Source organism: Harpia harpyja, chromosome 6, assembly GCF_026419915.1.
Source record: "Harpia harpyja isolate bHarHar1 chromosome 6, bHarHar1 primary haplotype, whole genome shotgun sequence".
Classification (NCBI taxonomy): Eukaryota; Metazoa; Chordata; class Aves; order Accipitriformes; family Accipitridae; genus Harpia; species Harpia harpyja.
Window position 1 is genome coordinate 14640769 of NC_068945.1, and position 27335 is coordinate 14668103.

General features: G+C 38.7%; 1 protein-coding gene across 7 annotated transcripts in view; it reads left to right on the top strand.

Annotated features, from left to right (window-relative positions):
* EPS8 (epidermal growth factor receptor pathway substrate 8) overlaps positions 1-27335 on the top strand; it is a 141762-nt gene that overhangs the window by 109677 nt on the left and 4750 nt on the right. For 5 of the 7 annotated variants that reach the window (XM_052789795.1, XM_052789794.1, XM_052789796.1 and 2 more), the window contains exons 13-21: positions 471-545; positions 1188-1336; positions 3612-3795; positions 7753-7886; positions 11639-11750; positions 12680-12823; positions 20436-20673; positions 24242-24422; positions 24876-25005. In XM_052789795.1, the coding sequence (XP_052645755.1) occupies positions 471-545; positions 1188-1336; positions 3612-3795; positions 7753-7886; positions 11639-11750; positions 12680-12823; positions 20436-20673; positions 24242-24422; positions 24876-25005 (1347 nt within the window). Of the gene's footprint in view, positions 1-470; positions 546-1187; positions 1337-3611; positions 3796-7752; positions 7887-11638; positions 11751-12679; positions 12824-13134; positions 13171-17999; positions 18024-20435; positions 20674-24241; positions 24423-24875; positions 25006-27335 lie in introns of all 7 variants that reach the window. The other 2 variants (XM_052789799.1, XM_052789798.1) reach the window with 2 other exon arrangements.

Here is a 27335-nt window from a genome sequence, read left to right on the forward strand (position 1 = left end):
TTTTGTCCCTAGCATAGCAAAACTGAAGAAGTTACAGGAAGGGCAAGAATGCTCGAAGGAATTACTTTAGCTTGGAAAAGACCAAACAGAGGAAGAATATAATAAATCTATAGATGGTTATGAGCATCTCTGGAAAAAGAGAGTAGGAAAGGACTGTTCAGTTTTCATTTGGAAAAGAACTACAGAATACTAATGAAATGAAGAGGTGGCAAATTTCCAGAGGAGATGCTTCTTTACAAAGCATATAATTCAGTTGCGGAACTTCTTGGTTTGCACAATAGGTGCTAAAGATATACATGGATTCAAAAGCAATTGGACGAACGAGCACTTGCACTTAGCGGATGTTGCAGACAAAACACTGGGTTTAGGTGGACCTGTGGCCTGACCAGGGATGGCCATTGTTATGTGAAGTATTTATTGTCATAAAAGTTAAATGTTTCTTAAAATGTATCATTTTCCCTTTCCTTCAGGCCAAATTAAAGTTCCATATCCAGAATCCTAGTGCAGCTGAACTGGTTCATTTTCTCTTTACCCCACTACATATGGTAAGGTTTTATAATTTCTCAGTGTTTTCCTTCAGAACTCTTGTATTTATATGCTCTGTAACCTTTTCAAGCATAACAAGATCGAAATGTTGCATCCCTGGACAGTAACTAAGGAGAAATGTGTGTATCTCAGGATGAGGTTCTCTTTAGAAAATAATTCATATCCTTTTCTGTGTATATTCCCATCTATTAAATATATTTATTTAAATCATCTTTAGCACTGTGTGTTAACAGTTTGCCATTATAATTTTTAATTAACAGCAAAAAATAGAGATACTTTACATAATGCAGGAGGAGAGTTGAAAGCATAGCTATATGTCTAATTACTGGAAGTATGTGCGGTTTTGATCAGTAGAGCAAAAATAACATTGCCAAAAGTGGATCTAAATATAAAATGGTTGGTGACCGGAACAGCAGTACTGCAATAAATGGCTTAGTTATTCTGTAGGACATTAAGACACATTGTTAGCTTCTCAGACTTTTGTTTCCTTTTTTTTTTTTTTTGGCGGGGGGGGGGGGGGGGGGGAGGAGGAGGGTGACTGATAAATGTTTCCTAGCAGCACTGTATGTAACTTATATTCACAGTAACTTCCTTACTGACGATGTGTACGTTCTTTGTATTTTTTTAATGCTTGGATTTAGGTGGTACAGACGACAGGAGGTCCAGAGCTTGCTGGTACAGTACTCAGCCCCCTCTTAACAAAAGATGCTATAGACTTCCTGCGATATACTGTTACCAGTGAGGAAGGGCAGTTATGGATGTCATTGGGTGACACATGGACCAAAGCCAGGTGAGAAAAAGCCTTTGCATATTTTACAGATGATCTCTCAACTCAAGTTTATTGACACAATCTTAACCAGGTTATCGACCCCCCAGTAAACTCAGTATTAATTTGTTAGCCTTTGGACTCTTCAGAACTGTTCTTTGAAGTTTTTGGAGAGGAACTCTTTAGCCTCAGTGGAATTTGAGAGTGATTTGATTTTAGGGGTCGCAAGGAGGGAGAAAATGCAGACAGAAGTTTTTGTTTTGTCCATGGTATGAAGAACCTTTTGACATAACCTCTTGCAGTAAATTTTTCTGAGCTGTCCCTTGCATATTTCCAGTTGTTTTTCACCATTATTTTTCCAACCAGCTATCTGGACTTTGTTAAAATTCAATTTGAAGAAGGTGCAATAAAAAGTGACAAAATATTGAAGAACAGGATACAGATTTCTACTTTCAGTTTCCAATAATTATCAAAAGCTAAAAATTTACAATGTCTTTACTTCTTCAAAAGCGTCATAATGCTATAAAGAAAACGCTTACAATTTTTAAGCAATGCTTATTGGCTGAACCATGTTACATGTGCATACCCTACACGTTGTTCTTAATGGATTCACTATTATGGTTAGGCTTAGCTAAAAATTAACTATTTTATGCATTTGTTGTTTTTTAGGGTAAGTATATGGTTTGAAATTACTTAGGTAACTAGAACATGCAACAGAAAAAGCTTAAATTAGCAAAGTGTGTTTTAACTTTGTAATATGTGGTAGATAAGTACATTTGATGATGAGTAAGTATGGAATCACTTGGGCTGGAAATGCATCATGTATTTTGTGTTTATTCATCCTTGCTCTTAGATTTCAAATTGGAACATAAACATCTACCAAGTGGATTTCTTTAATTGATTGATTAAAAAGTATTTGAGTGTTTCGCTGGTAAGGAAGGCATGACAAACATCCTCAGAGGAGGGAGAGTGATGTACAGGTCTTTCCTTTCCTTAATATCACTCTGCTGCAGGACCAGGAATGTCCAAATTCATCCTTTGGGCCTATCATTCGGCCTGCTACTACAAAATGAGCTGGAAACAGGAATTGCAGCTCCTTGTGACTGCCAGGGAGCTTGCCCCAGCGAAGCACCATTTGCTTGCCTTCACCTGCTTCAAGCTCTGCTGGCTTCATGGCAGCTTGTGGTGGGACTGGCAGTGGAAATTGCCTCATAGCATTGGAGGCCCATGCAGGGAAAATGGATCACTGTGTAAAATAATGGGCTCCTTGTCTTGGGAACGACAATCATCATTTGTTTAGTCCATCCTGAAAAAGGTTTAATGGAAAGAGAAGTAGCTCATGTTGGGCAGTGAAGAATGAAGCACTTGGAATATAGTTGGTTGACCTGCACAAATTAGAAATGATGGTCTGATCTCAGTATACAGAGGTACGCTGTGGTGTGGTATAGCAGGAGACATGACTGATAAAACTCAAGGGTTACAGACCTAGCTCAGGCCTGCTAATGGGCTGGTAATTGCTGGCTGGTCCGGCAACTTGTGTGACTGGCAGCATTTGTCCCTTAATTTTTAGCAGTGTCAACAACGACACTGTTAAAAGACTGTAACGTATACTCCCATTTCTGCTTCCACTGCGAAGATACAGTAATTTATATTGCAGGACAGTATAGTGAAAAGGCAGAGCATGAAAGTGTTAATTGAGGTATTTTGTATTACAATAGGGAATGCTAATGGAGCTCTCTAATATAGTATTTTTAAAAGACCAATCTGGACTATAAAACAGCGAATGTGATGATAACACTTGTGTCTTGGAGAATGTAGAGTTAGGGGGTTTTTGTCAGTAAAAGCTATTGTTTAACTTTTTGTTTTAGGTGTAGCTAGGCCCCCTAAGCTTCCATGCTTCATACCTGCTTTCAGACTTTCTTATAAAGCAGGCTGTTTCTTTGAAGTCTTGTCTAGTGCTTTCACCCCATCTAACAGTTTAAACAAAACCTAGAATTGTTTGTGATTGATTCTTCTATTACTCATCCTTTGCTACAAGACAAAAATTTGTTGTGTTTTACCACTGACATGTCCTTACGGCAGGAGCAGTTTCTTTCTGTAGGGCACAGCAGGGAGCATAGTTGTGGTCGATAAATGTTTTTTGCTGATTTTCTCTGTTCTAGCACAATTCCATCTTTACTGTAATCCCAGCCTCTACCCTATACTAATAAAAATCTAAAGCATTTCAATTTTTAGGAAACCTATTAAACCAATATTTGTGTGGCCCTTGATACGGATCTCTAATTTACTTTTCATGCAGAACGGACTGGCCCAAAGACCATTTTATTCCACCTTATGTCCCCCGTTTCCGAAATGGTTGGGAGCCTCCTTTGCTGAACTTCATGGGAGCTCCAAAGGAGCAAGAACTCAACCATTTGGCTGAGTCTGTGGCAAACGTTGCAGAGCAACAGCGGAAGCAAGAAATGAAGAGACTGTCAACTGAGGTAAGTTACCTGCGACAGCGTTTTGTAATTTAGCTGAAGGCAACACCAACTGCTTCCTTCATAAAGAAAATATTCCATGACGTTGTTGGAGCAACTGTGCTCTGACGCCTGCTACATCAGTGCAAGCTCATTACGCTTACATTAAAGTTATACAAAACCAAATACCTGTTCAGCCACCAAAAATGCAATTAGGAAAAATATAAGGCTTTTGCCTACTGCTCTCCTTGAACCTGGGGCACTTTCCTACCTCAGTTGGGAGGGCAGTCCAAGCCCCTCAGGTTCAGTCTGATTCTTGACCTGTGCTTTCAGATCCCATTGATTTTGGTCATATACACTTCAGGCAGAATTTGAACCAAAGTATTCTTAAATGTGCAACCATGCACAGGCACACAGACAAGAAGGAAAAAACCCACCACTTTTTAGGGAATTTTGGGTTTAAGCTGCTGCTTCACAAACGTGGAATTTAGTATTCCTTTCATTAGTTTCTTGACACTTTCACTGTATTGCAAGAAGGTATTCGGGGGTGCTATCAGAGTGATGCTACGTCAGGTAATTTAGGCTTACTTCTGAAAAACAGCTGCCAATTAGATGAATTATTGCACAGGAATGTTTTCCCATCCTTTTCTCCCAAGAAATGTGCTGAATTTAGCAAAAGTTAGATTATTCTATTTAGAGAATGGAAACATGCACCACCATCTAAAGCCTTCAGAGAAACCAGAGTGCATTTTCTGACCAACTTTATAGTCAGTCGTTTTGTTTCTCAACAAAGGTTCTACCCCCTACTTTTTTAGTAGAGTTGGTCAGAAAACATACTTTGATTTTTGTGAAAATTTTAAGAATATATGTGGATTTTGTTGCTTTTTAATTCACAACAAACCCTATTGCCATTTTAAACATATAAAAGTTTTAATTTTGAAAGCTTTTCTTTGTTGGGAGGATGTAAGCTTTAATTTAAAAATTTAATTTATTTTTCTTTGCTAGTTCTAGTTTAAATCAAGTGTTAGCTAGTCCAAGGTCCCCTGTTAGCAGCTGTGATATGGAAGTGCACCTAAGAATTTTCTAGGTTCAGTCCATAGTCTTCCTCGAGCAATCTACACCAGTACTGTATTTGAAGTACCTCTTAAGGCAATGATACTGGATTTTATCTTAATTTTATAGTGTATATAAAATATATATATATTTATCTGTTAGTGAAAAAATGCACACATGGAAGAAGATTCAAGGGAAGGATTATTGGCTGTTATGGGATGGTGTTGTCTTGCAGAGCAATTCTGTTATTGGAGACAGCAAAGTTTCCCCAGCAAAAGTTTATCAAAGCTGCCCATGGAAATCTTGTCACGATAAAACTTTGTTCTAATGAAAATCTCTGTTAGCCAAAAAAAAAGTCTGCTCAGCTGTAGACACAAACAAATTGGGTAAAAAGTCTGCCAGGCAAAGGAGGATAACATGGTATGTATTTGATTACTTAAAACACTGCTTGGCTTTATGCCTAACAAGATGTACAGGAATAAATGTGCCAAAAACTAAGTTATTGCCAGTGATTGATTTTGAGCAAGAAAGTATTTAGGAAAGTTAATGGGCACAATAATGTGAAATGTAGCTGTTGCCATTGCTGTCACCCCCTTCCTTGGTCATCTCCCCAAAAAGTCTCATCAAACATTGTCTCAGTGTTTCACTGCTGCTCTACATTTCCATGGATGTTTTTTTTGTTTACATTGTGCTCCTTCTAAATTACTAAAAAAAAAAAAGGAAAAAAAAAAAAAAGACAAAATAGTATTGAAAAAAGAGGAGCATTAATTTTTCTCTTCTCATGACTGCAAGAATTTCATTTACTATTTATATATATAAGAAGTTAAAACAAATTCGGAGGGGGAAAATGCATTGAGGTTGCTTGTGTTTCAGGGAGTTGATTTCATTCTTTTTCATGGTGGTAATGTTGGTTGGATTGGTAGTTGTGCCAACTTAGCCTCTTTGACTTAATCTTCAAAAGACAAAAAAAATAACATGTATATCCCAGTTCACTGAAGGTATTTGTGTGCCTGGCACCTGGGATGTCAGGCCTTAGTTTCGTGACTGTTGCTGATTCCAGCACGGTCTTGGGCAAGTCATTTAACCTTGGTACCTCGGCTCCCTGCGCCGGTGCCGCCTCAGCACTTCCCTGGGGGGAAAAGCGCTGAGCTGCTTAATAGCTGTGAAATGCTGTAGGTGCTCAGCTGGAAAAAGCTGTGTGAGTGCAAAATGTATTTGTCTGCAGCAGAAGTATCGCCCCGGAGTGGGTGATACCAGAATAATTATTCTTTCATAAGTCTGCTGTAAGAGCTTGTTTAATGAAGAGTGCTGGAAAAATAAGATGAGATTTTAAGTGTTCATCTCTTGCCACTAATTGGCCTCGTGTCTCGGTGTGACACTGCTCTCCCAAGGACCAAGGCTGCATGTCGAGAGCTGTGCCATGCTGGGAGTGGAGAAGGGGTGCGTGCGGCTGCCCTCCCTGCTGGGCAGGGACTGCTCTGGCATCTGGCAAAGTGCATTGGAGGTTCCTGCTCATAAGAGCCCTTTTTTTTTTTTTTTTTTTTTTTTCTTCCCCTCCCCTATTCCTGAATCTTAAGATCTAGTCACACACACAGCTCTGACTGGAGGGGTTTCAGGGTGGAGTCAGTTCTGCAATGAGGACTTCAAATGGCAGTGAAACAACGGGGAACTGGTGATGGAGAGTGCAGTGAGGCTAAGGCGATGCAAATAATTTGTGCATGAAGTAAAATGAGTTCCTGCTTCCTGGGTGTCTTTTGATGTAAGGTATAAGCTAGGTGACACCTGAGATTTTTCTTTTCAAAGAGGTCTTAATAATATAGTTTAAAAGCATATTCTATGTGTATGGGGGGGGCTGTGTGGTTTTAATTTATTTTCATAAACCCTCAGTCCCGTAGGCAAGTGTCTCTGGGTGCCAGGTCAGATACTTGGAGATAGAAATTAGGTGAGCGGCTTTTCTGTAGCCACATAGACAGGAAAAAACCAACCCCCAAACCAACCAAAAATCCCAACAAACCAGGCTTAAAGATTTGGCAATTTCTGATGAATCTCAGCTGTTCTAACTTGTGCAACTGGATGGTAGTATAAGGAAAAGATCTAGAATGAGCAATTTCAATATCATAATCTCCAGAAATGAGCTGCTTAGCTTGTTTTTGTTTTGGGTAATGGTGGTTAAAATAGTTCTTTCTTAGAAGCAGAGTATCATTGCTGAATTTAAGGTGGGTTTTTTGGGGGGTTTTGGTTTTGGGGGGGGGGGGGTTTGTTTTTTTTTTTTTAAAGGACTGCTGTTTAAAAAGAATTTCCTAAAGCCTTGAATATTTTTCTATATGTGCTTGTGATAAATTGTGATTATTATCCTTAATTATACCAACTATCACATTACTTTTTGCATTTCTTATTTGACTATAGTCATGTTCAGTGAGAAGGTGACACATATGAGCCACTTCATATTATGATCCTGCAATACAGTGATAATTTTACCTGGGAGGTTTTATTTCCTCTGCAGACATACTGTTAGCTAGCTAGAGGTTTCTGGCTTTAAGCGTACACCTAGAACAAAAGCTCAAAGCGGTTTCTCTGTGCAGTTTATTTTAAAGCCATTCAGCCATTGTTTACAAGTTGTGTTGCTGTAGTGATACCTGAGAGATGACATGGACCTTGCCCCAGAGAACTGTTTTTCTAAAGAATATCCACTGCAATATTAATGCAGTAGGATGACTTAAGATAGAAATTCTTTTATTCTTATCCTTTTGATCTCCCTGTTTATGTATTTGAAATGCAGAAGTTATTAACTTTTCATAGCGGAACCATGAGCACCTGCGGATGCGTGAATGCTGACAGGGACCCTAGGGGTGCTGGATTAAGTGAACTAGGCGGTGCTGCTGCTGACACTAATCCACTTTGTGGCTTTGTTTCTTTTTTGTCTTCCAGCCTCCCAGTGTTCCTGACTACCCTCCGTCGGATGGGTATGCATTCAGTAACACAGTTTACAAAAGAGGGCCTCTGCTGGACCAGGGGGCGGCTGTTGCTGCCTTTAAGCAAACTGTTAGCCGACATGTAGATAGGTAACACTGAATCAATGGCGTACGTGGTGCTGTGGATAACTGTCCCGACTTATTGCTATTGGGGTGGCGGTGTCTGTAATTACCTCTGGTTGTGTCTGAAGCAGATCGTTATTTTTATGAGGAAGTGATTCTGGTTAGCAGTGGGTATTCTGCTCTTGCTTCTCTAAGGAACATCATTAAGACTCTCTTAGTATAATTTCTGTGAAACTACCCTGTTTACATATGCTGTGAAATTGATGCTTTTGTCAAAAAATGATATAGTGAAATTCCAACCCAATGGAGAACACAGAATCCTCCTATTCGGGTGCAAATTTTATTTCTGCTTTGTTTCATGTTTTTAAAAATACTCTTTGCTTTTTTCAGAACTACAAAGAATGACAAGTCCGCTCTGAGATTCATCTGTCCTTGCTTTGAATGATTGTTTGATTTGTCTAGCTGCTCACTTAGTGCTCCGTAGCCTCCTGCTTTTTGTTGTCTGGGCTGGTGCATAAATATCCACTTTCAGAATAGTAACTCCTCGTTTCTTCCATTCTCTTTCCGATGTTACAGAAAATGCTCTGAAATGTTTGTGTAGCAACCAATGTCTTTTTGCACATCCTCTTTCATCCGCTTCATTTTAGCCTAAATCCAAGTAGCTTGATGAGATCAAATGCAGTGATCCTTGGAGTCTCAGCCTTGTCTGTGGGGAGAATTTATACCAGCACAAGCTGTGGAAGTAAATCGGTAAAGCAGTGTTGGAATTGCTCCCCCATGCCAAACCGTATTCCATGTACACCACATGGAACAGTATTTTGGCTTATGTGCCATCTAAGATGTGTAAGCTAAGTTTCTGAGATCAGATTGCTGGTTAAAACAGCATTGATACAATGCTTTTGATGAAAACCTTTGCATAATCCCTAGTATTGAGCTATGTGCTAAAAGATCCTGTTGTTAATCTGCATGCAAACAAATTCTCATATGGTGTGCAGGTTGAAGACTCGATTCTTTTCCTGAACTTTGGATTTATTCTTCATAACAGCAGCAGCAGTAGTAGTCATCTGTTAATTATTTTCTCAAACTTGGTTACTTTCTGAGTTCTTGTCTCAGGACCAGTCAGCTTGAAATCTAGATGATCTGTACTCTAAATTCCTTTTTCTCTTATCTGTAATGTGATAAGACCTGTTTTTGTCCTTTCAGAGTAAGAGTATTCCGTGCAAATGTTGTTGCCTTCATTTCAGGTTTAGAGAATGGGTCTTATTGCATTGAACTATTGATGGTATCGGTGTATCTGGCTGCAACTGAAAGAGTCATCCAAGCCTCCTTTGTGGCGGGTAAAGAGAAATGGGTGTTTCTAAGAAGCAGTTCATGTAAGGTGAAATTAGTCTTTTGAAAGATATGAAATGAGACATGCTGTAGTGGTGCCTGTTTCTTACCACTGATTGTAGGAGGGAGTCTAGATGGCTGGTACTGATGCAAACATCCACGGTGTGCCCCTATCTTCCAGTCTGTTCAACACGACACAAACTTCTATTTGTTAATTGGCTCTTGAGACATATAATACGTGCCTGGTAGGAGCTCATTATTGAGGGAGAGCTGTTAATATGTATTACGCCAAGTAACTTCCATTTAAAGATAAATTTTAAAGCATCTGTGAAGAAGTAGGTGGAGGAGTGGGTTTGGGGGAGGGAGTGAGAAATTCAAGCCGACCCTTTCAGCCATCATTTGCTGGTCCTCGTTCAAAGATGGCATTCCTAATGAGTGGTCTGAAGGCAGTGACCAAGCCACCCACTACCTTCTGAGAGACAGGTAGGCTACACCTTGTCCAGGGAAATTTTAATCACAGGGAACTTCAGTGAGCCTTATTCCAACATGCCAGGACCTCCAGTAAGGTGTGCTTTCCTTGAGTGATGTAAACTAAGTGTCAGGATCTTAAACTTTCAGTGTGATATTGGGTATATCGGGGACCCTCTCTGATGCTGAAAGAGCACTGAATAGTTTTTCAGCAAGTTGTGCAGTGTTTCAAAGTAGTATGCTGTGTAGCTTGGTTTTGCACTGTCATTTGAAGAAAAGCACCCTGAAAATCTGTGCAATCCACTAGGCTCTTGAGCAGTGTGCACAGGAGAGCAGAGGGCTGCAGTTATGGTATATCTGATAGGCAGTAAGAAAACACAGTGGAGGATGGATGGAGGAAAGTGTTGAGAACATTTGTGCCCTGAGTAAACTGTTTGGCTCATTAAGCTGGGCTTGAAGAATTATGGTCTCTTCAGAAGCATACAGCTATTGCCTGGCCCATGTTCTGGGGATGTTGCTGAGAGTGGAATAAAACTGAAACATGAGCATTTTTAAAAATTCTTCCTAATTTATGTTTTTTGAAGGGATCAGGATACTTAGGTGTGGACAAGGTAGGAAGAAAGTTAGTGAAATGAGTTTGGAAAGGCAACCTAAAAGTAAAAGTACCTTCAGAGGCGCATTAGTCATATCCCTGAGGTAGTAAGAAAGGAGTTCAAAATTACATTAATTTTGAGTGGGTGGTGGAAAAAATTGAGATTACTCACACATCTTTCAGCCTCATAACAGCTGTTCTGCAGGCTGGGGTTCATCCCATGTTTTTCACTCTTACTTAAACACTTTTAGTATTTTGTCTGTCTTTCAAAATAATCTTTCAATCTAAATGTGACTCTTCCTTCGTTCTGCTTTTCCGCTCAAGTGAGACAGTTCTCCACAGCCATGCAATAGCTAGGTAACTACTGGATTGCTCAGGCACACCTGGGACCCACAGTTACATAGCACCAACATCAGCAACTGTCTGCATTCGTATCCTTGTGCTGTGATGTTGTATACAGAATTTCAAGCCATTGATTGCTTCATGTTTCCATTATCTGTTTGGATTTTTTTTTTTTTTTTTAATTTTACTACCTGGTGTGGATTTAGGTTGTTGGGTGTAATTTGCAATAAGTGAATAATGTTACTGTTCCTTTTGGTCCTGTGTTGAGGGGGCTCTGGGGCTTCTCAACTTGAAGAGGTACTATATCAAAGAAATTAGTAGCTTCTTACCTAAAGGAATTCTGAACAGATCCTTCCTCGTGGAAACAGAAAGACATAGAGTTAAACTGTGGTATGCCTTGTTCTACAATGAACCCTGTTTGTAACTGCCAAGAAGATATTTTTCATTTTTAATTGATACAGTAACTTGAGGTTGTTATGAGTTGATGGTATCTTATGGTCAGTTAAGAAAACTGATCTACAGTAGGTGAGCATTTTTTAAAGTTTAATTCCATTGGTGTTGATGGCAAAAATTTATTCATGTATTGCGTATTTGAAACAATTTATGATGAACACTAGAAATAGTTTGATACAAAGCACAAGATACCAGTTATATACTAAGTGTAGTCATTTGTTTATATGGCAAATGATTGTTTAACCTGCTGTAGGAAAACAGACTAAATGTAGTGTATGTGTTTGTTTCAAAACAATGGCACCTGCTGATCTAAGTTGTTATCATATATCTTGCAAGCAGTGAGCCAGTAAAGATTACCAGTTCTTGAGGTCCATGTAGATTGACCACCTCTTTCTTTTGTTTCTTTTTTTCTTTTTCTTGTCACTTAAATCAGTGTATTATGAACAGGTAGTTCTACAGCAGCATCATGTTATGGTGGTGGTGGTGGGGGGGGGGTTGTTTAAATGTTTTGCAGGTTGTTGGAAGAGGGCATTTTGTCTCTGTTTTTATTTGCTTGAATGTCTCACTGAACAATAGTCTGATCTTTGCTTTGCAGAAACTATGAAGCACACAGTAAAGCACAGACCAAGAAATATGCCAAATGCAAGTATGAATTTATGGCAAGAAACAACAGTGAGCTTTCTGTCATGAAAGAAGAGATCGTAGAGGTAATATTTTTTGCAAAGAGAAAACACAAATTTCTAGTACTACTCAAATCTGAGTGTACCTTTCCTGTGGACAGTGTGGCTGTCCTTAATGATTACTTCAATGTGTTTGATTTATCTCCCTTAATATGGAAAGTTCAATTAATTTGTTTTGCATCGTAGACAAGATAAATGGAGATTCTGCGCTGACTTATGAATTGATGCTGTAGAGATCTATGCTAGAAAAATATATATGTGTTTCTTCCATCTTCTCTGTTGTTGCTTTTAAAAGCCTCATTTAGTAGTATTTGAATAACTGGCTCTGGCGAACACTATCTGTGTACACTCAGGGCATAGTGAAAGACTGTCCTTTCCTGGAGTAGTTGGTACCCTGAAAGCTAGACAGATTTGGAAGGGAGGGAGCAACAGAGAGAGAAAATGTGTATGAGATTGCACGGCAGTTAGTCAGATTTCAGACTTCTCCTGGCCATCCTGCTTCAGTTCCCTCTTTACTCAGAAGTGCGCTCTCTCCAAATAATTTGTGCTCTCTCCCCAAATTTGTGCTCTCCTAGAACAATGCACTTTTCCCTGTGTTATTAGTAGTTACTTATTCCTTTTGTCAGCAGCATATAGATTGTAGAGATGCCAGCCTCTCTGCACAAGTATTTGATTTTCATTCCGCTGCCTTGTCCAGCACGTGTCTGATTTTACACACTTTTTTTCCATATCCCTTCTTGAGAGCCGCATTTGAAAAGTGCAGTATGACCATGTAGAATTAATGATGGTGATAATCAAGGAAGCCTCCAGGGGTTTCTTAGGGACATCTTGTAAGATCTGTTGGCAATTGCAGAACCTGGCAAAGTTATGCTTTTGTTTTGAAATGATGCACAGTCTAAGTACTGGCAGGAGGAAAGTCAGAAAAAATACGTAATTAATTTACCAAATTATTTCAGATTCTGGATGACAGAAAGCAGTGGTGGAAGGTTCAGAATAAAAGTGGCAGCACAGGCTTTGTGCCAAACAACATTTTGGACCCTCTGAGGAATCAAGAAGGAGGTCTAGGATGGTCAGAGCCTGCATATACCCGCACCATCCAGGTACCGTCCACTCAGCAGCAAGACTTTCTTTTGAAGTGTGCATGTGTGCGTGTGGAGGAGGAAAAGATTGACAGCAAGGCTAAAATATCTGCATGTTCCACTGATAGGTCAAAAGATTTATAGTTTTGTACAGGCTGAGGCTGATTTCTGTATTGCATAGAGTCTAACAGGGGAATAAAGTTGATAGAGATACAGCAAAATGTTTTCCTTTAAGGGTTTTTTTCTGCTTATTTGCTTAGAGGTAGTCATTTCGATCCTAATGGATGTGTATGCATTTATTTTAATTGCAAATATCCTTTGTGGATTGATAGCTGTTGATGCCAAAGAAGGAGTTTGAATTATTTAAGGTAGGTTCATCTTTGTTTTTCCTAGGAGAGTGAACGCTAGCTTTTCTTTTTATTTTCTGTTTCTGTGTGTCTCTATCTTAGTCTTGAATTTATTTAATTATTGTAATTTTGGAGTCATAAAAAATAGGTGTCTTTGCTTTTGAATGCAAAAAGCAGGTATTTTTCAATTACTGTGCCTGTGCATTAATAGCACTCTATTCTCCTGACCTAATTTTGGTTTTCTTTCTTTCACGTTGTGGTGTGGAATTAAGACTTTATTTGTTGTTGTTTCTTTTATATATTGAAGACAATTAGAGGGTAAAAAAAAAAAAAAAATCTTACATAAGTGCAATTGTCCACCTGGGTAAAGATATACAGGATAAAGTTGTAATGTGTATTTTTAGACAACATTTAAGTAGGCCGGAGACTCATAAAATAAAAGGATGTATTTTCTAAGACCCATTTCTTCCCTTTTATTTCTAATGATTTTGAAAAGTTAGGCAAGCAAGTTTGGATTAAGCAGAAATTCCAGGCCTGCCTCTGAATCGGACTTTTTCAGTCCAAATGCAAACCAAACTTCTGTTGAAACTTGAAGTTAAATTTAATTTAATTTAATCTAATATTCATTCCTTGTGCCTACACACTCCAGCTGATGACTGAAATATGAGATATGCCATAATGTCACTGTTGACTGTCTCTGCTGTAGACGCATCTTAAAGTCCCAGTCGAAGGTGTCGCTGTGCTGGATTCTGCGCGCACAGCTATCATGAAAGCTGCAGCTTTTGCAGTATTTCCAGTTTTGCCATGGATACGGAAATTCTCTTGAGAAACAGGTCCTATGCTATTTCTGGCACAGTAACGTGGTAGACCTGTCTTGAGCTTGACGGGCTTGAACCAGACCATTTCTGAGTTTTTCCTGTCCCTAACTGCCTATAACGTATGAGCTCATTCTAAATTGATTATGGTATTTGCCTGTCTGTGAAGTGAAGCATGCATCCCGAGTGCTTTTCAAATCCTGAACTAAAGATCTGGCTTTTTTTCCTTTGGGTGCATTTCATCTTGTGTGTTTGGAATTTGTTGAGAAATCCTGAGCAGACTGAGTACAGTTTTGAGTAGAGGCTTTTAAACTATTCTTTGTAATCCACTGCAGGTTTTGAAGTTTTCTGTTTGAAATAATGACGTGACATGGGAAATAATAAAATCATCATTTTCACAAAGCATTCTTCACGGATCTATGAAAATTAGTGTCAGAGAAAAACATTTCAGATAATTTTGTTTCTTTGCCCTCTGGCAGGTTGTTCCCTACAGCTTTATCATATTCAAACGTGAGCTTGAAATACTGTGAAATTATTTAGGAATATAATGAATTACATAGGATAAACAGTCTTTACCAAGACATGTCAATAATGTCGTTCTTAACTTTATGGTGATTATTATAATTTTACCCCTTCTGAGCTTGCTCATTTGTCTCTTTCCCTGTGATAGATACATGGTTCATTTGGGATCTGTTTGCATAACCCTTTTTATTTTCATAACTGTGCTATGAGACGTTGCTGCTATTTCAGAGAGAAATGAGGCATTGAAGGGATGACTGCCTAGCCCAAGGTCAAACAGGAGAACTTGTGGGTAGAGCAGGAAATTGAAGCGGTTCCTATCAGTGCCTTTGCCAGACCCTGAACACAAGCAGGCACAGCGCCTGGTGCTGTGCAGCTTTTGTCAGTCTCGATGTCGTCTTTGGTTTTTGAAAGACTGCTTTCAAAGTAGTCTGCTGCGGTGAGCTGCAGATAAGCGTTATGTACGAGGTTAGTGTATTTCTTTACAGTCACTTTACAGACTAATGGCCTTCAAAGCACAGTTGACCAAAGGATGTTTCCAGATTATTAGGAAGGATTAAGGATTCCATTGAAAGAGATAATTTTCTTTCAGTTATTCTACAGACGGACACCCTTTCTCTGAGAGATGGATGCCTCATTATCACAATTATTCTCAGAGCTGCAAAGTTTATTTTACTCTCACTCTGTTCCCTCTCCTAGTGACCTCTGAGTCCACACACGAGATTAGATCCTGATTTTTCTCTCAGTCCCTTTCAGTATCCAGGTCCCAGATAGTTACCTGAAAGCACTGAATTGTCTAAGATGATACTTCCAGGAACATTGCAAGCAATATGCTAGTTGTTTCATTGTCGTTGTGAGTCAGAGGCTGTAACGTTGTCTTCTGGTCAGTTGAATTAGTTTCAGGAAAACCATGGTTTTGCTTGTTTGGTACTTTTGTACGTTTAGGAGAGCATTTTGCTGATTATTTATGTTTTCCACTAATGTTAATTATTGTTTATCCGAGTTTCCTGTGGTGTTGGTTGTTTAGTCTGCCTTTTTATTGTGAACCAACAGTGATACTTCACCATCCCATTATGTATGAACATAAACAGTTTCCTGAGCACTCTGATTTCTTCTTTTGTACAAGTATTGCTGGTGAACCTAGAAAGTAATTAATGATAATATTTCCTATTTACTGTGCACTTAACTTTTTTTAATGCTTTTGAAAGAGAAATTTGGGGAACATAATTGGGATAGAAGGGTGTATCTTGGTGTGCATGTTAATCTCATGACACCCTTTGTGAAGTGAGACAGTTATATTATCAGTGATGTGTATGAAATCCTGAGGCACGGAGAGTGTTAAGCCAAATGTAGTCCTGTAGTCTTATTTTAAAAAAACATGACTGTCCGCAGAAGTGTGACCGTGTATGTAAGAGGCATGTTTATGGTATGTAAACACCAAGACAAAAGTCTCCACCTCACTTGGGACAAGCGTCCTTTGTGTTTCTTGGTGACCTACCATCAAAACCTTTCTTTCAAATCTCTTTGTTTAGCAGCTCACTTGAAATATCTCTGTGGGAAGTTGTTTTCCCTCAAGCACAGCATTTGTGCTCCAAGTTAGTGTCATAGATTCGTACTCTTATTTGCCAACTGGTATCTTTCCTGCAGATCATGAAGTGTTTGATAATGAAGAGATGCAGTTGCCAGGTGTTCATTTGGCAGTGGCCAAAGAGATGTCATGATTTTTGACCAAGAGCCAGTATCTCTTTTACCTCATTTCGTATCAAATGCTCTTTAAAGTTGCCATCAGACCAAGACTTTCTGACAGCTTTAAAAAAAAAAAAAAAAGTTGTTTCCTGTCCAATTCAACATTGATCCAATCCCAAATTATGGGATGCCACTTATTACACAAAAATGTACTGAACGGTTGTAAAAAGGATTTGATTAATGATAGGCATTAAAAGTCCTCGGTGTGCCCATAATTTTTTTTCTTTTTTTAAGAAATGGGGACTAATCCTAGCTAATACCAATTTGAATAAGTAAATTCTGTCTAAATTTCTCCTTCTTCCATCCTAATGTACTTGTTTTTTGGCAAGATTTTAGCAGGGCAGGTTTATAAATCCAATGAAAACATGAATTCCTTATACCCTGCAAAGAGCTAGTTAGGTAGCTAACTAATGTAATGGAATTTTAATAGGCAGCTGTTTGATTCTGTGTAATAGCTGAGCCCACCAAAGGAAACTGGCAAAAGACCTTGCTTGAAATTTTCTCTTCCAGTCTTGGGTACCTCATTGTCCCTTTTGGGTGAAGACAAGTAGTTGGTTCTCTCTTAGCTCTTAAAATGAGTCTCAAGAAAACATCCAAACCACAGTGCCGTTGACAAAACTGAGGCTGAATGTTCTGCAGCCCTCTTGGTTAACTCCTGTCACTGTGCAAACAGGAATGTGGCACTAAAATATTTGGAAAGAGAGTAAATAGGAAGCTTTGTGTCTGTGTTAACTTAATGAGAGCACTTCCCAGCACTAATGCTAGTTATGGTTGTGTCCAATGCCTCTTTGATGTCTGTATTTGCTATAGTTTGAATACACATATTCCTTTTTTTTGATGCCAAAATGTATTTGAAAATATGTTGTCCCCAGTTTTTTTTACAGTGATCAAGAATTAGGGTTGATACCGTTAGCACTTTTACTCAAGCTTATTATTTTGCTTGCATTAAAAATAGATCAAATCATAGTGAATCTTGATTTTTTTGACAACATGCAGTTGTAGTGTGTTGACAAAGAGCTTTGGGACCTCTATTTTCTTCCTGTAAATACAAAGATTTTCTGGCAAAAAATAAGAAAAAAAAAAAAATCCAGTCGCAGTAAGCTTTTCTGATATATCCAGATTTTTAATGAGCGTATATCATCACTGTTCCAAAGAATTCAAAGGATTTGTTCCTATTTACATAAGTTGAGGATCACAAGTTTATTTTTAAACGAAAAAAATATGAGGAAGAAGGGAAAAAAAACCCCAGAATTGTTCGTTGTTCTTATGGCTGTCAGCGAATTAGTGAGTACACATCTGTCAGCAGTGACCTTTACCTTATCTTCTAAGCTAGCCAACATTTCTTAAGCAAAAATAAATAAGTTCCTTTTTTTATAATGTGCTGTGACTTAATTCATATTGTTCTACAGTTGCAAGTGTTCTCTACATTGACCTTATGATCTTCAATCCATTGTCAGTTTTTTGTTTGGGTTTTGTTTTTTATTAAACCTCTTTCTAAGTTTCTGTCTGGGTAGGTGCTTTGAAAAGACCTCATTGCTTATATGGTGTCACATATGTATGTTTTGTAGTCAGCACTCCGCTCATTATTTAAAAGAAAATAAGAATAACTCACTATGAGTTGCTTAGTGATTAAGAAGAGCTAATTATTAGCACTGATGTTCCTTTGTTTTAAATTGCTAATGTGTATGAAATGTCAGGATTGATGTGCGAGGCAGTTACTTTTTACCTTTCTAACATTGTTTGATGTGATTTACTCCATTTTCCTCACAGCAATTGCTGGGAGAGCTTTCAGAGGTAACAAAATTACTCTTCTGATATTGAACCTCAAAAATTACTTTTATGGACTATGTAGTCGCCAAATTCTATAGTGCATGCTTGCTTTGTTTGTAGCAATGAATAGAAGTGATGATATGAATGTGTGGATGTCCTCAAAAGATCTGGAGTTAAAAAAAGAAGTGTTAAAAAAAAGAAATGTTAAATGTGATTTGAATGTATAATTGGCTTTTGGGCACTGTTCAACAAAATGTGAAGTTATTTCAACATAGTTTCATCTGTAAATTTAGAATTTGAGTGATGCTTCCAGTTTAATTTTTATTTTCACTCCAGCAAGTCATTTTGATGAGGCTTTTGTGATTGCAGTACAACATGTTTTTGAAGCTACATCAGTAGCATCCATTGAGAGCTACATGTAGTGTTTAGCTATCGCTTTTTCTGGATTATGATTGTGGTGATGTGCAGTTGATGCCTTGGTTTGTAATGAATCCTTTCTACCATAAAAAAAGCCTTGCTTTTTCCTTGCATGTTGTTTAAGAAGGTTGGGGCACACATAAGGGTACGTTGTGGGGATAACAGTCTAGCAACTGGATTCTGTGAACAAGATTAAAAAAAAATGTGATAGAACATTTTAATATCTGTGAAATCTTAAAATTAATTAACAAGATTTTGGATATACCACAGTACACCTATATATCATAAATTAGGGTATATTTACTATATACCTAGTAGGGCACTCTCTTTCCACCAAAGGACAGGTTTCTTAAATATACATTATTCTGCTTGTTCTCTTTTATATTACGCATTTCACTTTTCTTGGCTTTTGACATTTAAAAAAACATTTATTATCTTAACATCGAAGTAGTATAATACAGAAAAGTCAATCATATGATTTTTTTTTTTTGATCTCCCCACAGTGCACTACACAAGGTGGACACAAATAATTGAGATGAATGCATTTGAACAACTAAATGCTAAGGAAAAAAAAAAAACAAACAAAAACCCAAAAAGGTTTAATGGGGAATGTATTGTAAGACTATATGTTTGCTTCAGTAGCTGACTACTACAATTTAAGTGAAAAATTGTCTAAGGGAAACAAAAGGCTTTTTTCCTAGGCTTAATTGACTTGCCATAGAAGCTGATGGGATAAATTTTCTGCTGGTATAACTCAGCATAACTTAGCTGTAATTGTCCCAGGTTACATTGACTACAAAATGCCTTGTCCATCAGTTAGACTTACTGAGTTGGGGATTGCTGCGTAAGGGCAGTTGCTGACATTTAATGAAAGTTTGATTGTTGTCAGGGCAGTGATCTGCTGCTCAGATTCTAACATATGGCTCCTACAAATATTTCCCTACTTGATCTGCCATAAACCCTCTGCCTCCAAGGAAATAGGGAAAGGTATTTCAGGAAGGAGCAATGAATCTGGGGAATGTACTCATCTATTTTCATACCAAAGCAAGCAGACTTCTCATGACTAAGAAATGAGGCATCCCTATTGAGCAAACAGACTTCAATATTAAACTTTCAAGCTGTGTTAGTCCAAAACGGTGGAGATGGAGCAATGTTAAAACAGCGAGATGTGGAGTTTGAAGTGTTTGAAAGAAAAGGGTAGCGTAGGTTGCTTACCTGTCTGTCATTGGGGATTGCTTTGGGAAAATACATGCATCTTCCTGTAACTGGTGCCATTCTAAACGCAAAGAAGGAGAAAAAAATTATTCCCCCAAGTTATTCTTGAGACACCTGCTAGTTAGTTATTAGCAGCAAGATAATTTGCATGTTGTTAGAACGTTGTGCAAAGCGGGGGAAAAGAAACAGCAGCCCTATTCCAAGAATTGGGAGTTTGGGGGTTGGGTTTTTTTAATTGGATTATTGCATTGAGGTGGCATGTAGTAACCACATAAATAGCTGAAAAGGCACAAGTGAATGGGTAGGAGGAGCAGGAACCTCTTAAATGGTGTCTGCAGTTCAAGAAACACTGTGTTATCTCAACCCCAGTGACGTTTGTAAGTTAAATCATTAGTCAGGCTTAGGTGTGGCTGGATATGTTCATATTTCTCTAAAATATGCATTTTTACACTGATAAAGTCCAACAATTCAAAAATTTTGGAAGCTGTTAAAAAATGCCAGTAATGGAAGTTTGGGATTTAAAAACAATTTAATTTATAGAACTCATCTGTTTGAAACAAACGAACGTGTTTCAGATGATGTCATTGCTGTGAATTTTTGTCCAACAGAGAAGGAAATTGATGCCAAACATTGATGCGAAATCAAGTTTTGGCACATTTTGGAACTATATCTGGCAAATAAGATGTCTTTGTGTAATAAATTAAATCAGTTGGTGCAGAGCATCCCAGCATTTTCTGCAGAAACCCGAGTTTGATGTCTTGTCCAAGTTTTGCTGTCGAACTGAGTGTCTCTGCATCTTTTCAGAAACAAAGGACGGACTACGTTGCAAAACAACCCGATCCAGTTCCTGCTACTCCTTCACCACCTCCAACACCCGCTCCTGTCCCTGTGGCTGTCCCCCTCCCTCCTAGTGCACCAGCACCTATACCGGTTCCTGTGCCCAAAGCGCCAGCAACCATCAGCCGCCAAAGCAGCACATCTAGCGACAGTGGTGGTAGTGTTGCACGAGACGCCCAGAGGCAGAAACAAGTTCCTGTGGATCGTAAGTTTGTCTAAGCAGCAAGAAAAAAAGTATTTCTCCCATTCCTGTGTGTTTTGCTTAATACTTAAATTCCTTAAAACCTTCTGTTTCAGATAAATGTTTATGAAGTATTTAGCTCTAACCCTATGTTTAAAATACACATTTTCTATGTATGTGTGTTCTGACTCTCGCTAATCACAACAGTAAGTAGGGACAAAACACTTCTGCACTTGTCCCAGTCCTAAATCCTCTCCTGTTATGACTGTCTGGGATCTTCAGTCAGTGGTTTGCAATGCCGTAAATGGCCATGCTGGCATTCTGGCTAATGTATGTTTTCCACCTGAACTCACTGACATACTGCAATCTAAATTGCTTTTAAAATCAGTTAGGCTGTTTTTACGCTTCTGTCCATGGTCATCCATATTTCTAGGGCATTTGCACCATTCTGAAACATGTATCCAGGGCTTGCAAGAAGACTTACAGGTCTGGCTGATGCATAGAAACCATGTTGTAATAGTGTTGTAGGAGACTCCTCTTATAATCGGGTCCCCTTAGCTTGGTCAAAGCAACAGCAACTGGCAGGCTGCTGAGCAAACTTTCATGTGCTTGTCTTAGGAGGATGAGAGAACATACTCCATAGCCCTTTAGCTGGAAGACATGGTAACTTGCATCCAGCAGTGTGTGGGAGTCATGGAAAGTTCTGATTAAGGTCACCTTGTAAATATAAAGCCGAACTGATGCTGAGGCTCCTACTCTCTATTGACTGAAAGCAAGTTAGGTTCGGAGAACTTTAGTCAATAATTTCTGTCCTAAATGCACTTTAAGCAATGTGATTGCTTGGCTCAAAAATAACTGAAACTTGTAGGCGAGCATTTGCTATAGCTTTGCCAGTTATAGCAGTTAAAATAATGAGTTTTTTGCAGTTTAAGAGTTGATAGCTTTTCCTATCCTCTGCCTCCCTGCCCTATCAGAAAATCCTGCTTCCACCTGAGGTAAAAACTGTCACTGAGCGTAATCCTTTCTGCAGAAGGGCTTCTTTTCCCCCTTGCCCCCAGTGGATGGGAAGCATGCCTGCTTGGATAACCACACTCAGTTGGTGGAGCCTGCTTTGACATTGCCTGGTGGTAGACAAGCTCTTGCCTAAGCTTTGAACTCAGGAAGGCTCTGGGACCTTTTTAACATTTTCAGCTAGGCTTTTCTAGGCTGGCTGGAAATTATATATGGAGAACAGCCTGGCAGGAGGAACAGGCTTCACTGCTGTTTTGCAAAGAAACAGTAGGGCCAGCTTCTGTCTTTGTCCTATTTGGGGCAGTTTGTTACTTAAATAAAAACAGAAACCCAAGAACTTATAAAAGATGTGGAAAGTGAGGGTGAATTTCACACACACATATGCACAAAAATGATAATTTTATTTCTATGTAAGAAGGACTTTGCATCCTGTAGCAGGTATGTTTCCTTGAATCCACAATGGCTTCTATCCATTACGGATGGAAAATGTGAAGACCATCCTGGCTTCAGGTGGAGGGTGTGAGGTGTGAAGGGTTGCTCTAGACTAAGTGGTTACAAGACATCTGTTGCCCTCTCTGCCTCTGCTAAGGCCCCGGGCCACACACAAGAGCTCCTGTGCCCTCCCGGGAGCTGTCGCTCAAGCCCAGTTGATGGGCTTCGGGGACCTCACAGTCCTCGCAGAAGAGCTGCCTCTGCAAAGGTAATGGGCAACCCTGCCCGTTCCTGGGCAACCTGCTGCCCAAGTACCCACCTGAACCCTGCAGAGAGCACGCAACATAGTACCTGCTTCACACCAAGGGTATCTTGTTTACTTATGATAATGCATCAAACAACAGTAAGAATCTGTTGTCTAACAGCTAAATATTTATCTTTTGATATAGTCTTGGTCTAGATAAAACATAAGTCTTTCAAAATCTGTGTAAATAGAAGGAAGATAGCAGTTTTCTTGCTCTCTTCCTGTTTGGGAAAATAACTGGTGCGTGCTTCGATAACATTGCCTAAAGGCTTTACTCATATATCCCATCTCAGACCTTCACGTATCACTGAGCACATGTCATTTTGGCTTCCGATTCACACTCAGAGGTGGAGGGGGAACCCAACAAAATAGGGCCTGAATGCCTCAAATGCCTTACTAGAGATATTTTGTCCGCTTTCAACCTGGGGCTATTTTGTAAAAGAAAAAAGAAAATGGCTAAACCAAGGATATTTCTTCTTTTGTTGTGGTGATTAAAAAAGAATAAATCCTAAAAGCCTACATAAAGCTTGTTTTCATTTGTCTAACTGGCTAGAGATGTTGATCCTTGGAGAGGTTTGGGGAGAAGATAAAAGGAAAGTAGAGAAAGAAACATTTTTACTATCTTAGAGTTTTTTCATGTTGAAGTTGTGTTGCTTTCCTCTTGCTATCGGTGTAATGGGAGAAAAGGAATAGCTTTTGCCATCTGAGTGAATCGGGGAAGGTGCTGCAGTTACTGTCTGTGTATCAAAGTGAGAAGGTTGAATAAAGATGACTAAAAATATTTCAGCAAGGAGATCCTGAGAATTTTTGAGATCAGTTGAAGTTGCGTGTCAGAGTATTTTTATAGTAATTCCAGAGTTATTGCATGGCGAGTTTTAACTGTGCTAAATCAGAGTCTTCTCTGTGCCCAAAAAGTTATTTACGCCCTTTTGGATTCTACCTATTTTTGTGAAATTGCACATAAAAAGTTCTATGGATATTTTAAACAATCTTCAGCGTTGTCATAATTGATTTTGTTGAAATGCATGAAAAGCATTTCAGTTTGTCACCTGCTAATTACCAGCAACTGAACTAAATGCTTCAGACAAATGGGTTCTGTGGGATAGCAGATTTGTACAGTTTTGTTGGTTTTGTTTTTTTTTTTTTAAAAGTCTTTCCCATTTCCTGTGTGTCTGGTGATGAGAGTAACTACTTTTTTATTTCTTGTTTTTTTAATGCAAAGTGTGACATTGTTTCAGCTAACCAGTCACTCTAGGCTTGGAGTGAATTCAAATTTCTTAAAACCACTTCAAAAATGTGATTACTATAATAGCTTATTAGAGATAAGGTGATATGTGTCAGCAGCAGTGAAATCTTTTTGCCTACATTGATTTGCAATAAAAAGTTGAGCTTTCAATTAAAAAATGTTTGTGGAGAGTGCTGCCTTTCCACAGTGTAAGCAATATTATATTATTCCTCATCTATTTTGTTTTCATTTTTAAAACATCATAATTCTATTTGAAGAAACGCAGACTGTGATAATTGAATAACCCTCTGTGACCATTTTGTTCTACAGCTTGGGTGCTGTCAGACTGATCTATACCTCTGTGCAAAATCAAGCTCATCTCCTCTTCCTAGGGTCTCAGTTGAATTTGGGGGTGGTTTTTTTGCTCTCTTTTTGTTTTGCAAAGAGAGGAGTGGAAATATTGAAATCTTCTCTGCGGAAAAAGGAGAATAATAATTCAGTCAGATCTAGTGAATGAATCTTTAAAGAAAAAAAAAATTAAGATTTGAAGCGTAACATAAGAAATTACCTGGCTTTGATAAAGCAATCTTGAGAATAACTCCTGTTATATCTCTCTCTAGGCAGGAAATCGCAGATGGAGGAGGTGCAGGATGAACTTGTCCACCGGCTCACCATCGGCCGGAGCGCTGCCCAGAGGAAGTTCCATGTGCCACGACCAAACATCCCGGTAGTTAACATCACTTACGACTCTTCGCCTGAGGATGTGAAAGCGTGGTTGCAGTCCAAAGGATTCAACCCGGTGTAAGTTTGAGTGCAAGTGTAAGAAAACTTTTAAAAATTATTTTCCTGTCAGTAATTAGGATGTGGTCTGCCCACTTTTTAAAATCAAGCAGCCTTCTGAAAATCAAGACACATCAGCTGCACCCTTGAAAAAAATAATTTGTTTTTACATATATATACATAGATATTTATGTATATATGTGTCTATATTATATATATACATATATATCAATGTGGTTAAAGATCTATAGAGATATAGATATATTTAGGAAAAAACATTTATATATATTAGCTTCCACCAAAAGGCACTTGTTGTAACAGATACTGAATTGACTTCAGGAGTCCTGCTGCATTAAGTTTTGTCTTGATTTAATAGCCCTATCTAAGAGAATGTAGGATGAAGCTAACCTACTTCTTTCCCTTGGTTAGTGTATTTTTGCTTATTTCTTGTTTGTTCCCTTGGTGTGACCCCAGGACTGTCAATAGCCTTGGTGTGCTGACGGGTGCTCAGCTTTTCTCCCTCAATAAAGAGGAACTGAGGACTGTTTGCCCAGAAGGGTCTAGAGTTTACAGCCAAATTACGGTACAGAAATCTGCCTTGGAGGTATGTATAACCCTTCTTACTAACCTAATGCTGGGTCACCACTTTTGAACCTATAGAACTAAATAGCTCTTTCTGTGAGGCAGCTGGGTTTTTTCTCAGTTCCCATCACGTTGATAAGCATTATTTGTACCTGGGTTATTTGGTATTAATCCATTGAAACAGCATCCATCAAACCACCAGGTGGGATCCCTCCCCACTTCTAAAGGGGTTCACAAAGCGTTAGAAAAAGTGCAAGGTAGTACTCAAGTTTAAGACATTGTGTGCTGTAATCAGGCTGCAAGAAGACAAAATGAGCCAAAGAGGGCTTTGGGGAAAATAATAGGCAAGAGTAAAATGCCCTTTTTCTTGCTGCTTGCTCTGCCTGGTACTTGGACAAACAGGTACTCCTGGTACTTTTGGTGGTGATGAGTTAGTTTTGCTTTATCTCTGTAGAGGAGATTTGATATGTTAGGTGTAAGTGATAGAGTGAGCTCACTGTTGAATCTCAAGGCCTTTCAGGTCAAATGCTGGGGCATCTGTATTGGTGGGTTCCTAAGTGGGGGAAAACACATTTGACACTGCTAGCAGAATTACTGAGCTAAGGATAGAAGTATTGTACCTCTGTATTCATTGCTCTGTGGCAGTTTGCTTTAATTACAGTAGTGTTGTTCCTTAAACACCTTAAAAACTGGAATACAGAGTTGTACTAGGGAGATGCTTACCAATTTTAAACCAGGAGAATGGCAGGTGCATATACTTCTTTTTTTAAAACTTGCTGTGGCAAGCGGAGAAATGGACTTGATACTGTCTAGAGGTGAGACTAACCCAAAGGAGAAGCTATATTCTTCATATCCTGTTTAAAAGAAAATCTTGAAAAAGTTTGAAATGTCTTTCTATCCCCTTATGAAGCTGGGGATGAAGTCTTGCTTAAATGATTTTAAGCTTTAACTACCAGGCTTATTTTTAAAGACAAGTTTATGATGATGCGTGTTTTACAATTTACTTGATCAGTTTGGATCACAGCGCAGTGCTTTCTAACACTGTTAAAATTGCTTTATTCCCTTCTTCAAGCCCTGTCTTCTTGTGAGAGGAAGGGAGAAATATTTCACTTCTATTCTTAGGAATATTTGTCACTAAAGTCCAGAGCAATCCATCATTTCCTAGTGAAGATACATGTGTATTCTTCAACTTTTCTGGAATGTCAACAACCTTATTTCAGTTTCATAAGGTTTCCATGTACTGAGATGGAAGTGGCTTTGTGGTGGAAGTTGGTTTGAGAAGCAGAGATGCACTGGATTGTAGAAGTTTGTCCTTTCTTTCCCTCCGTGTTGTTACTCTGCTTGCCTCAGTTAGGTCTCGCTCTGCAGGAAACTGAGCAGTCAGAACTTGTCTAATAAACACTCTACAAGTGTTAATAAACAGGTACTTGGAGTTTAACAAGGTCAGTGGAATTTGTTAGTGAAAAGGTAATTGAAATGTTTATTTCTGCCTCGGTTATTTGAGGTTTAATGGATGAATTTCAGAATTTGTGCAATTTCTGATTGCTTTAGGCCATTGTTTGCTGAATTACCCAAAACATTGTCACATCTTCCTTTCTGTCCCTATAATATTTCAAGTCACAGGGTTTAGGAAGACTGTCCTTGTTTAAGATGAGCTTGCATGTTGCAAACAGGGCTATGTTCTTGCTGCTCAAACTAGAAATGCTTCTAATAACAGAAGCATTTAAGCACACACATACCTGTACCAGTGTCAGGCCTATTTTACAATTGAATGCTTTTTATAAGCAGTTACTGGGTTATGGATTTGACCACTGTAATTGTCCTACATGATTAATCAGTGATAATTTTCATGAAGTTCTCTGGCATCCTTTATGCAGTACTTGTGGTGTCATATTGCAGTAAATGACCTGGGTGTTAAGTACAAATAGCAATAATAGCCAGAGACAGAGCAAACCCACACATTCCCTAGCATTACAGAACTCCATGCCTTGTCTTTATTTGTTATTTCTACTTGGGATCTTCCACAAGTATTTCTGGATTCATACCATTTCTGCAAGCCAATGAAAGGCTTACCTTTTGGATTTGGGGCTGCATTCCCAAATACGGACAACCAGATCTTCATCTTTATACAGCTGCAACTTTCTTATTAGTGTTGTTCTACCTCAGGCAGAGGAATTTGGTATTTTGTAATTGGAATTCCAATTGTTGTTGGAATTTAATAATTTTACCCTTATGAGGAAAAAAATGAATAGGTACCACACTTTCCATTGTTTTACTTTATTTTCATGGTGTGCTGGTTTTGGCTGAGAGAGAGTTAATTTTCTTCATAGTAGCTGGTATGGGGCTATGTTT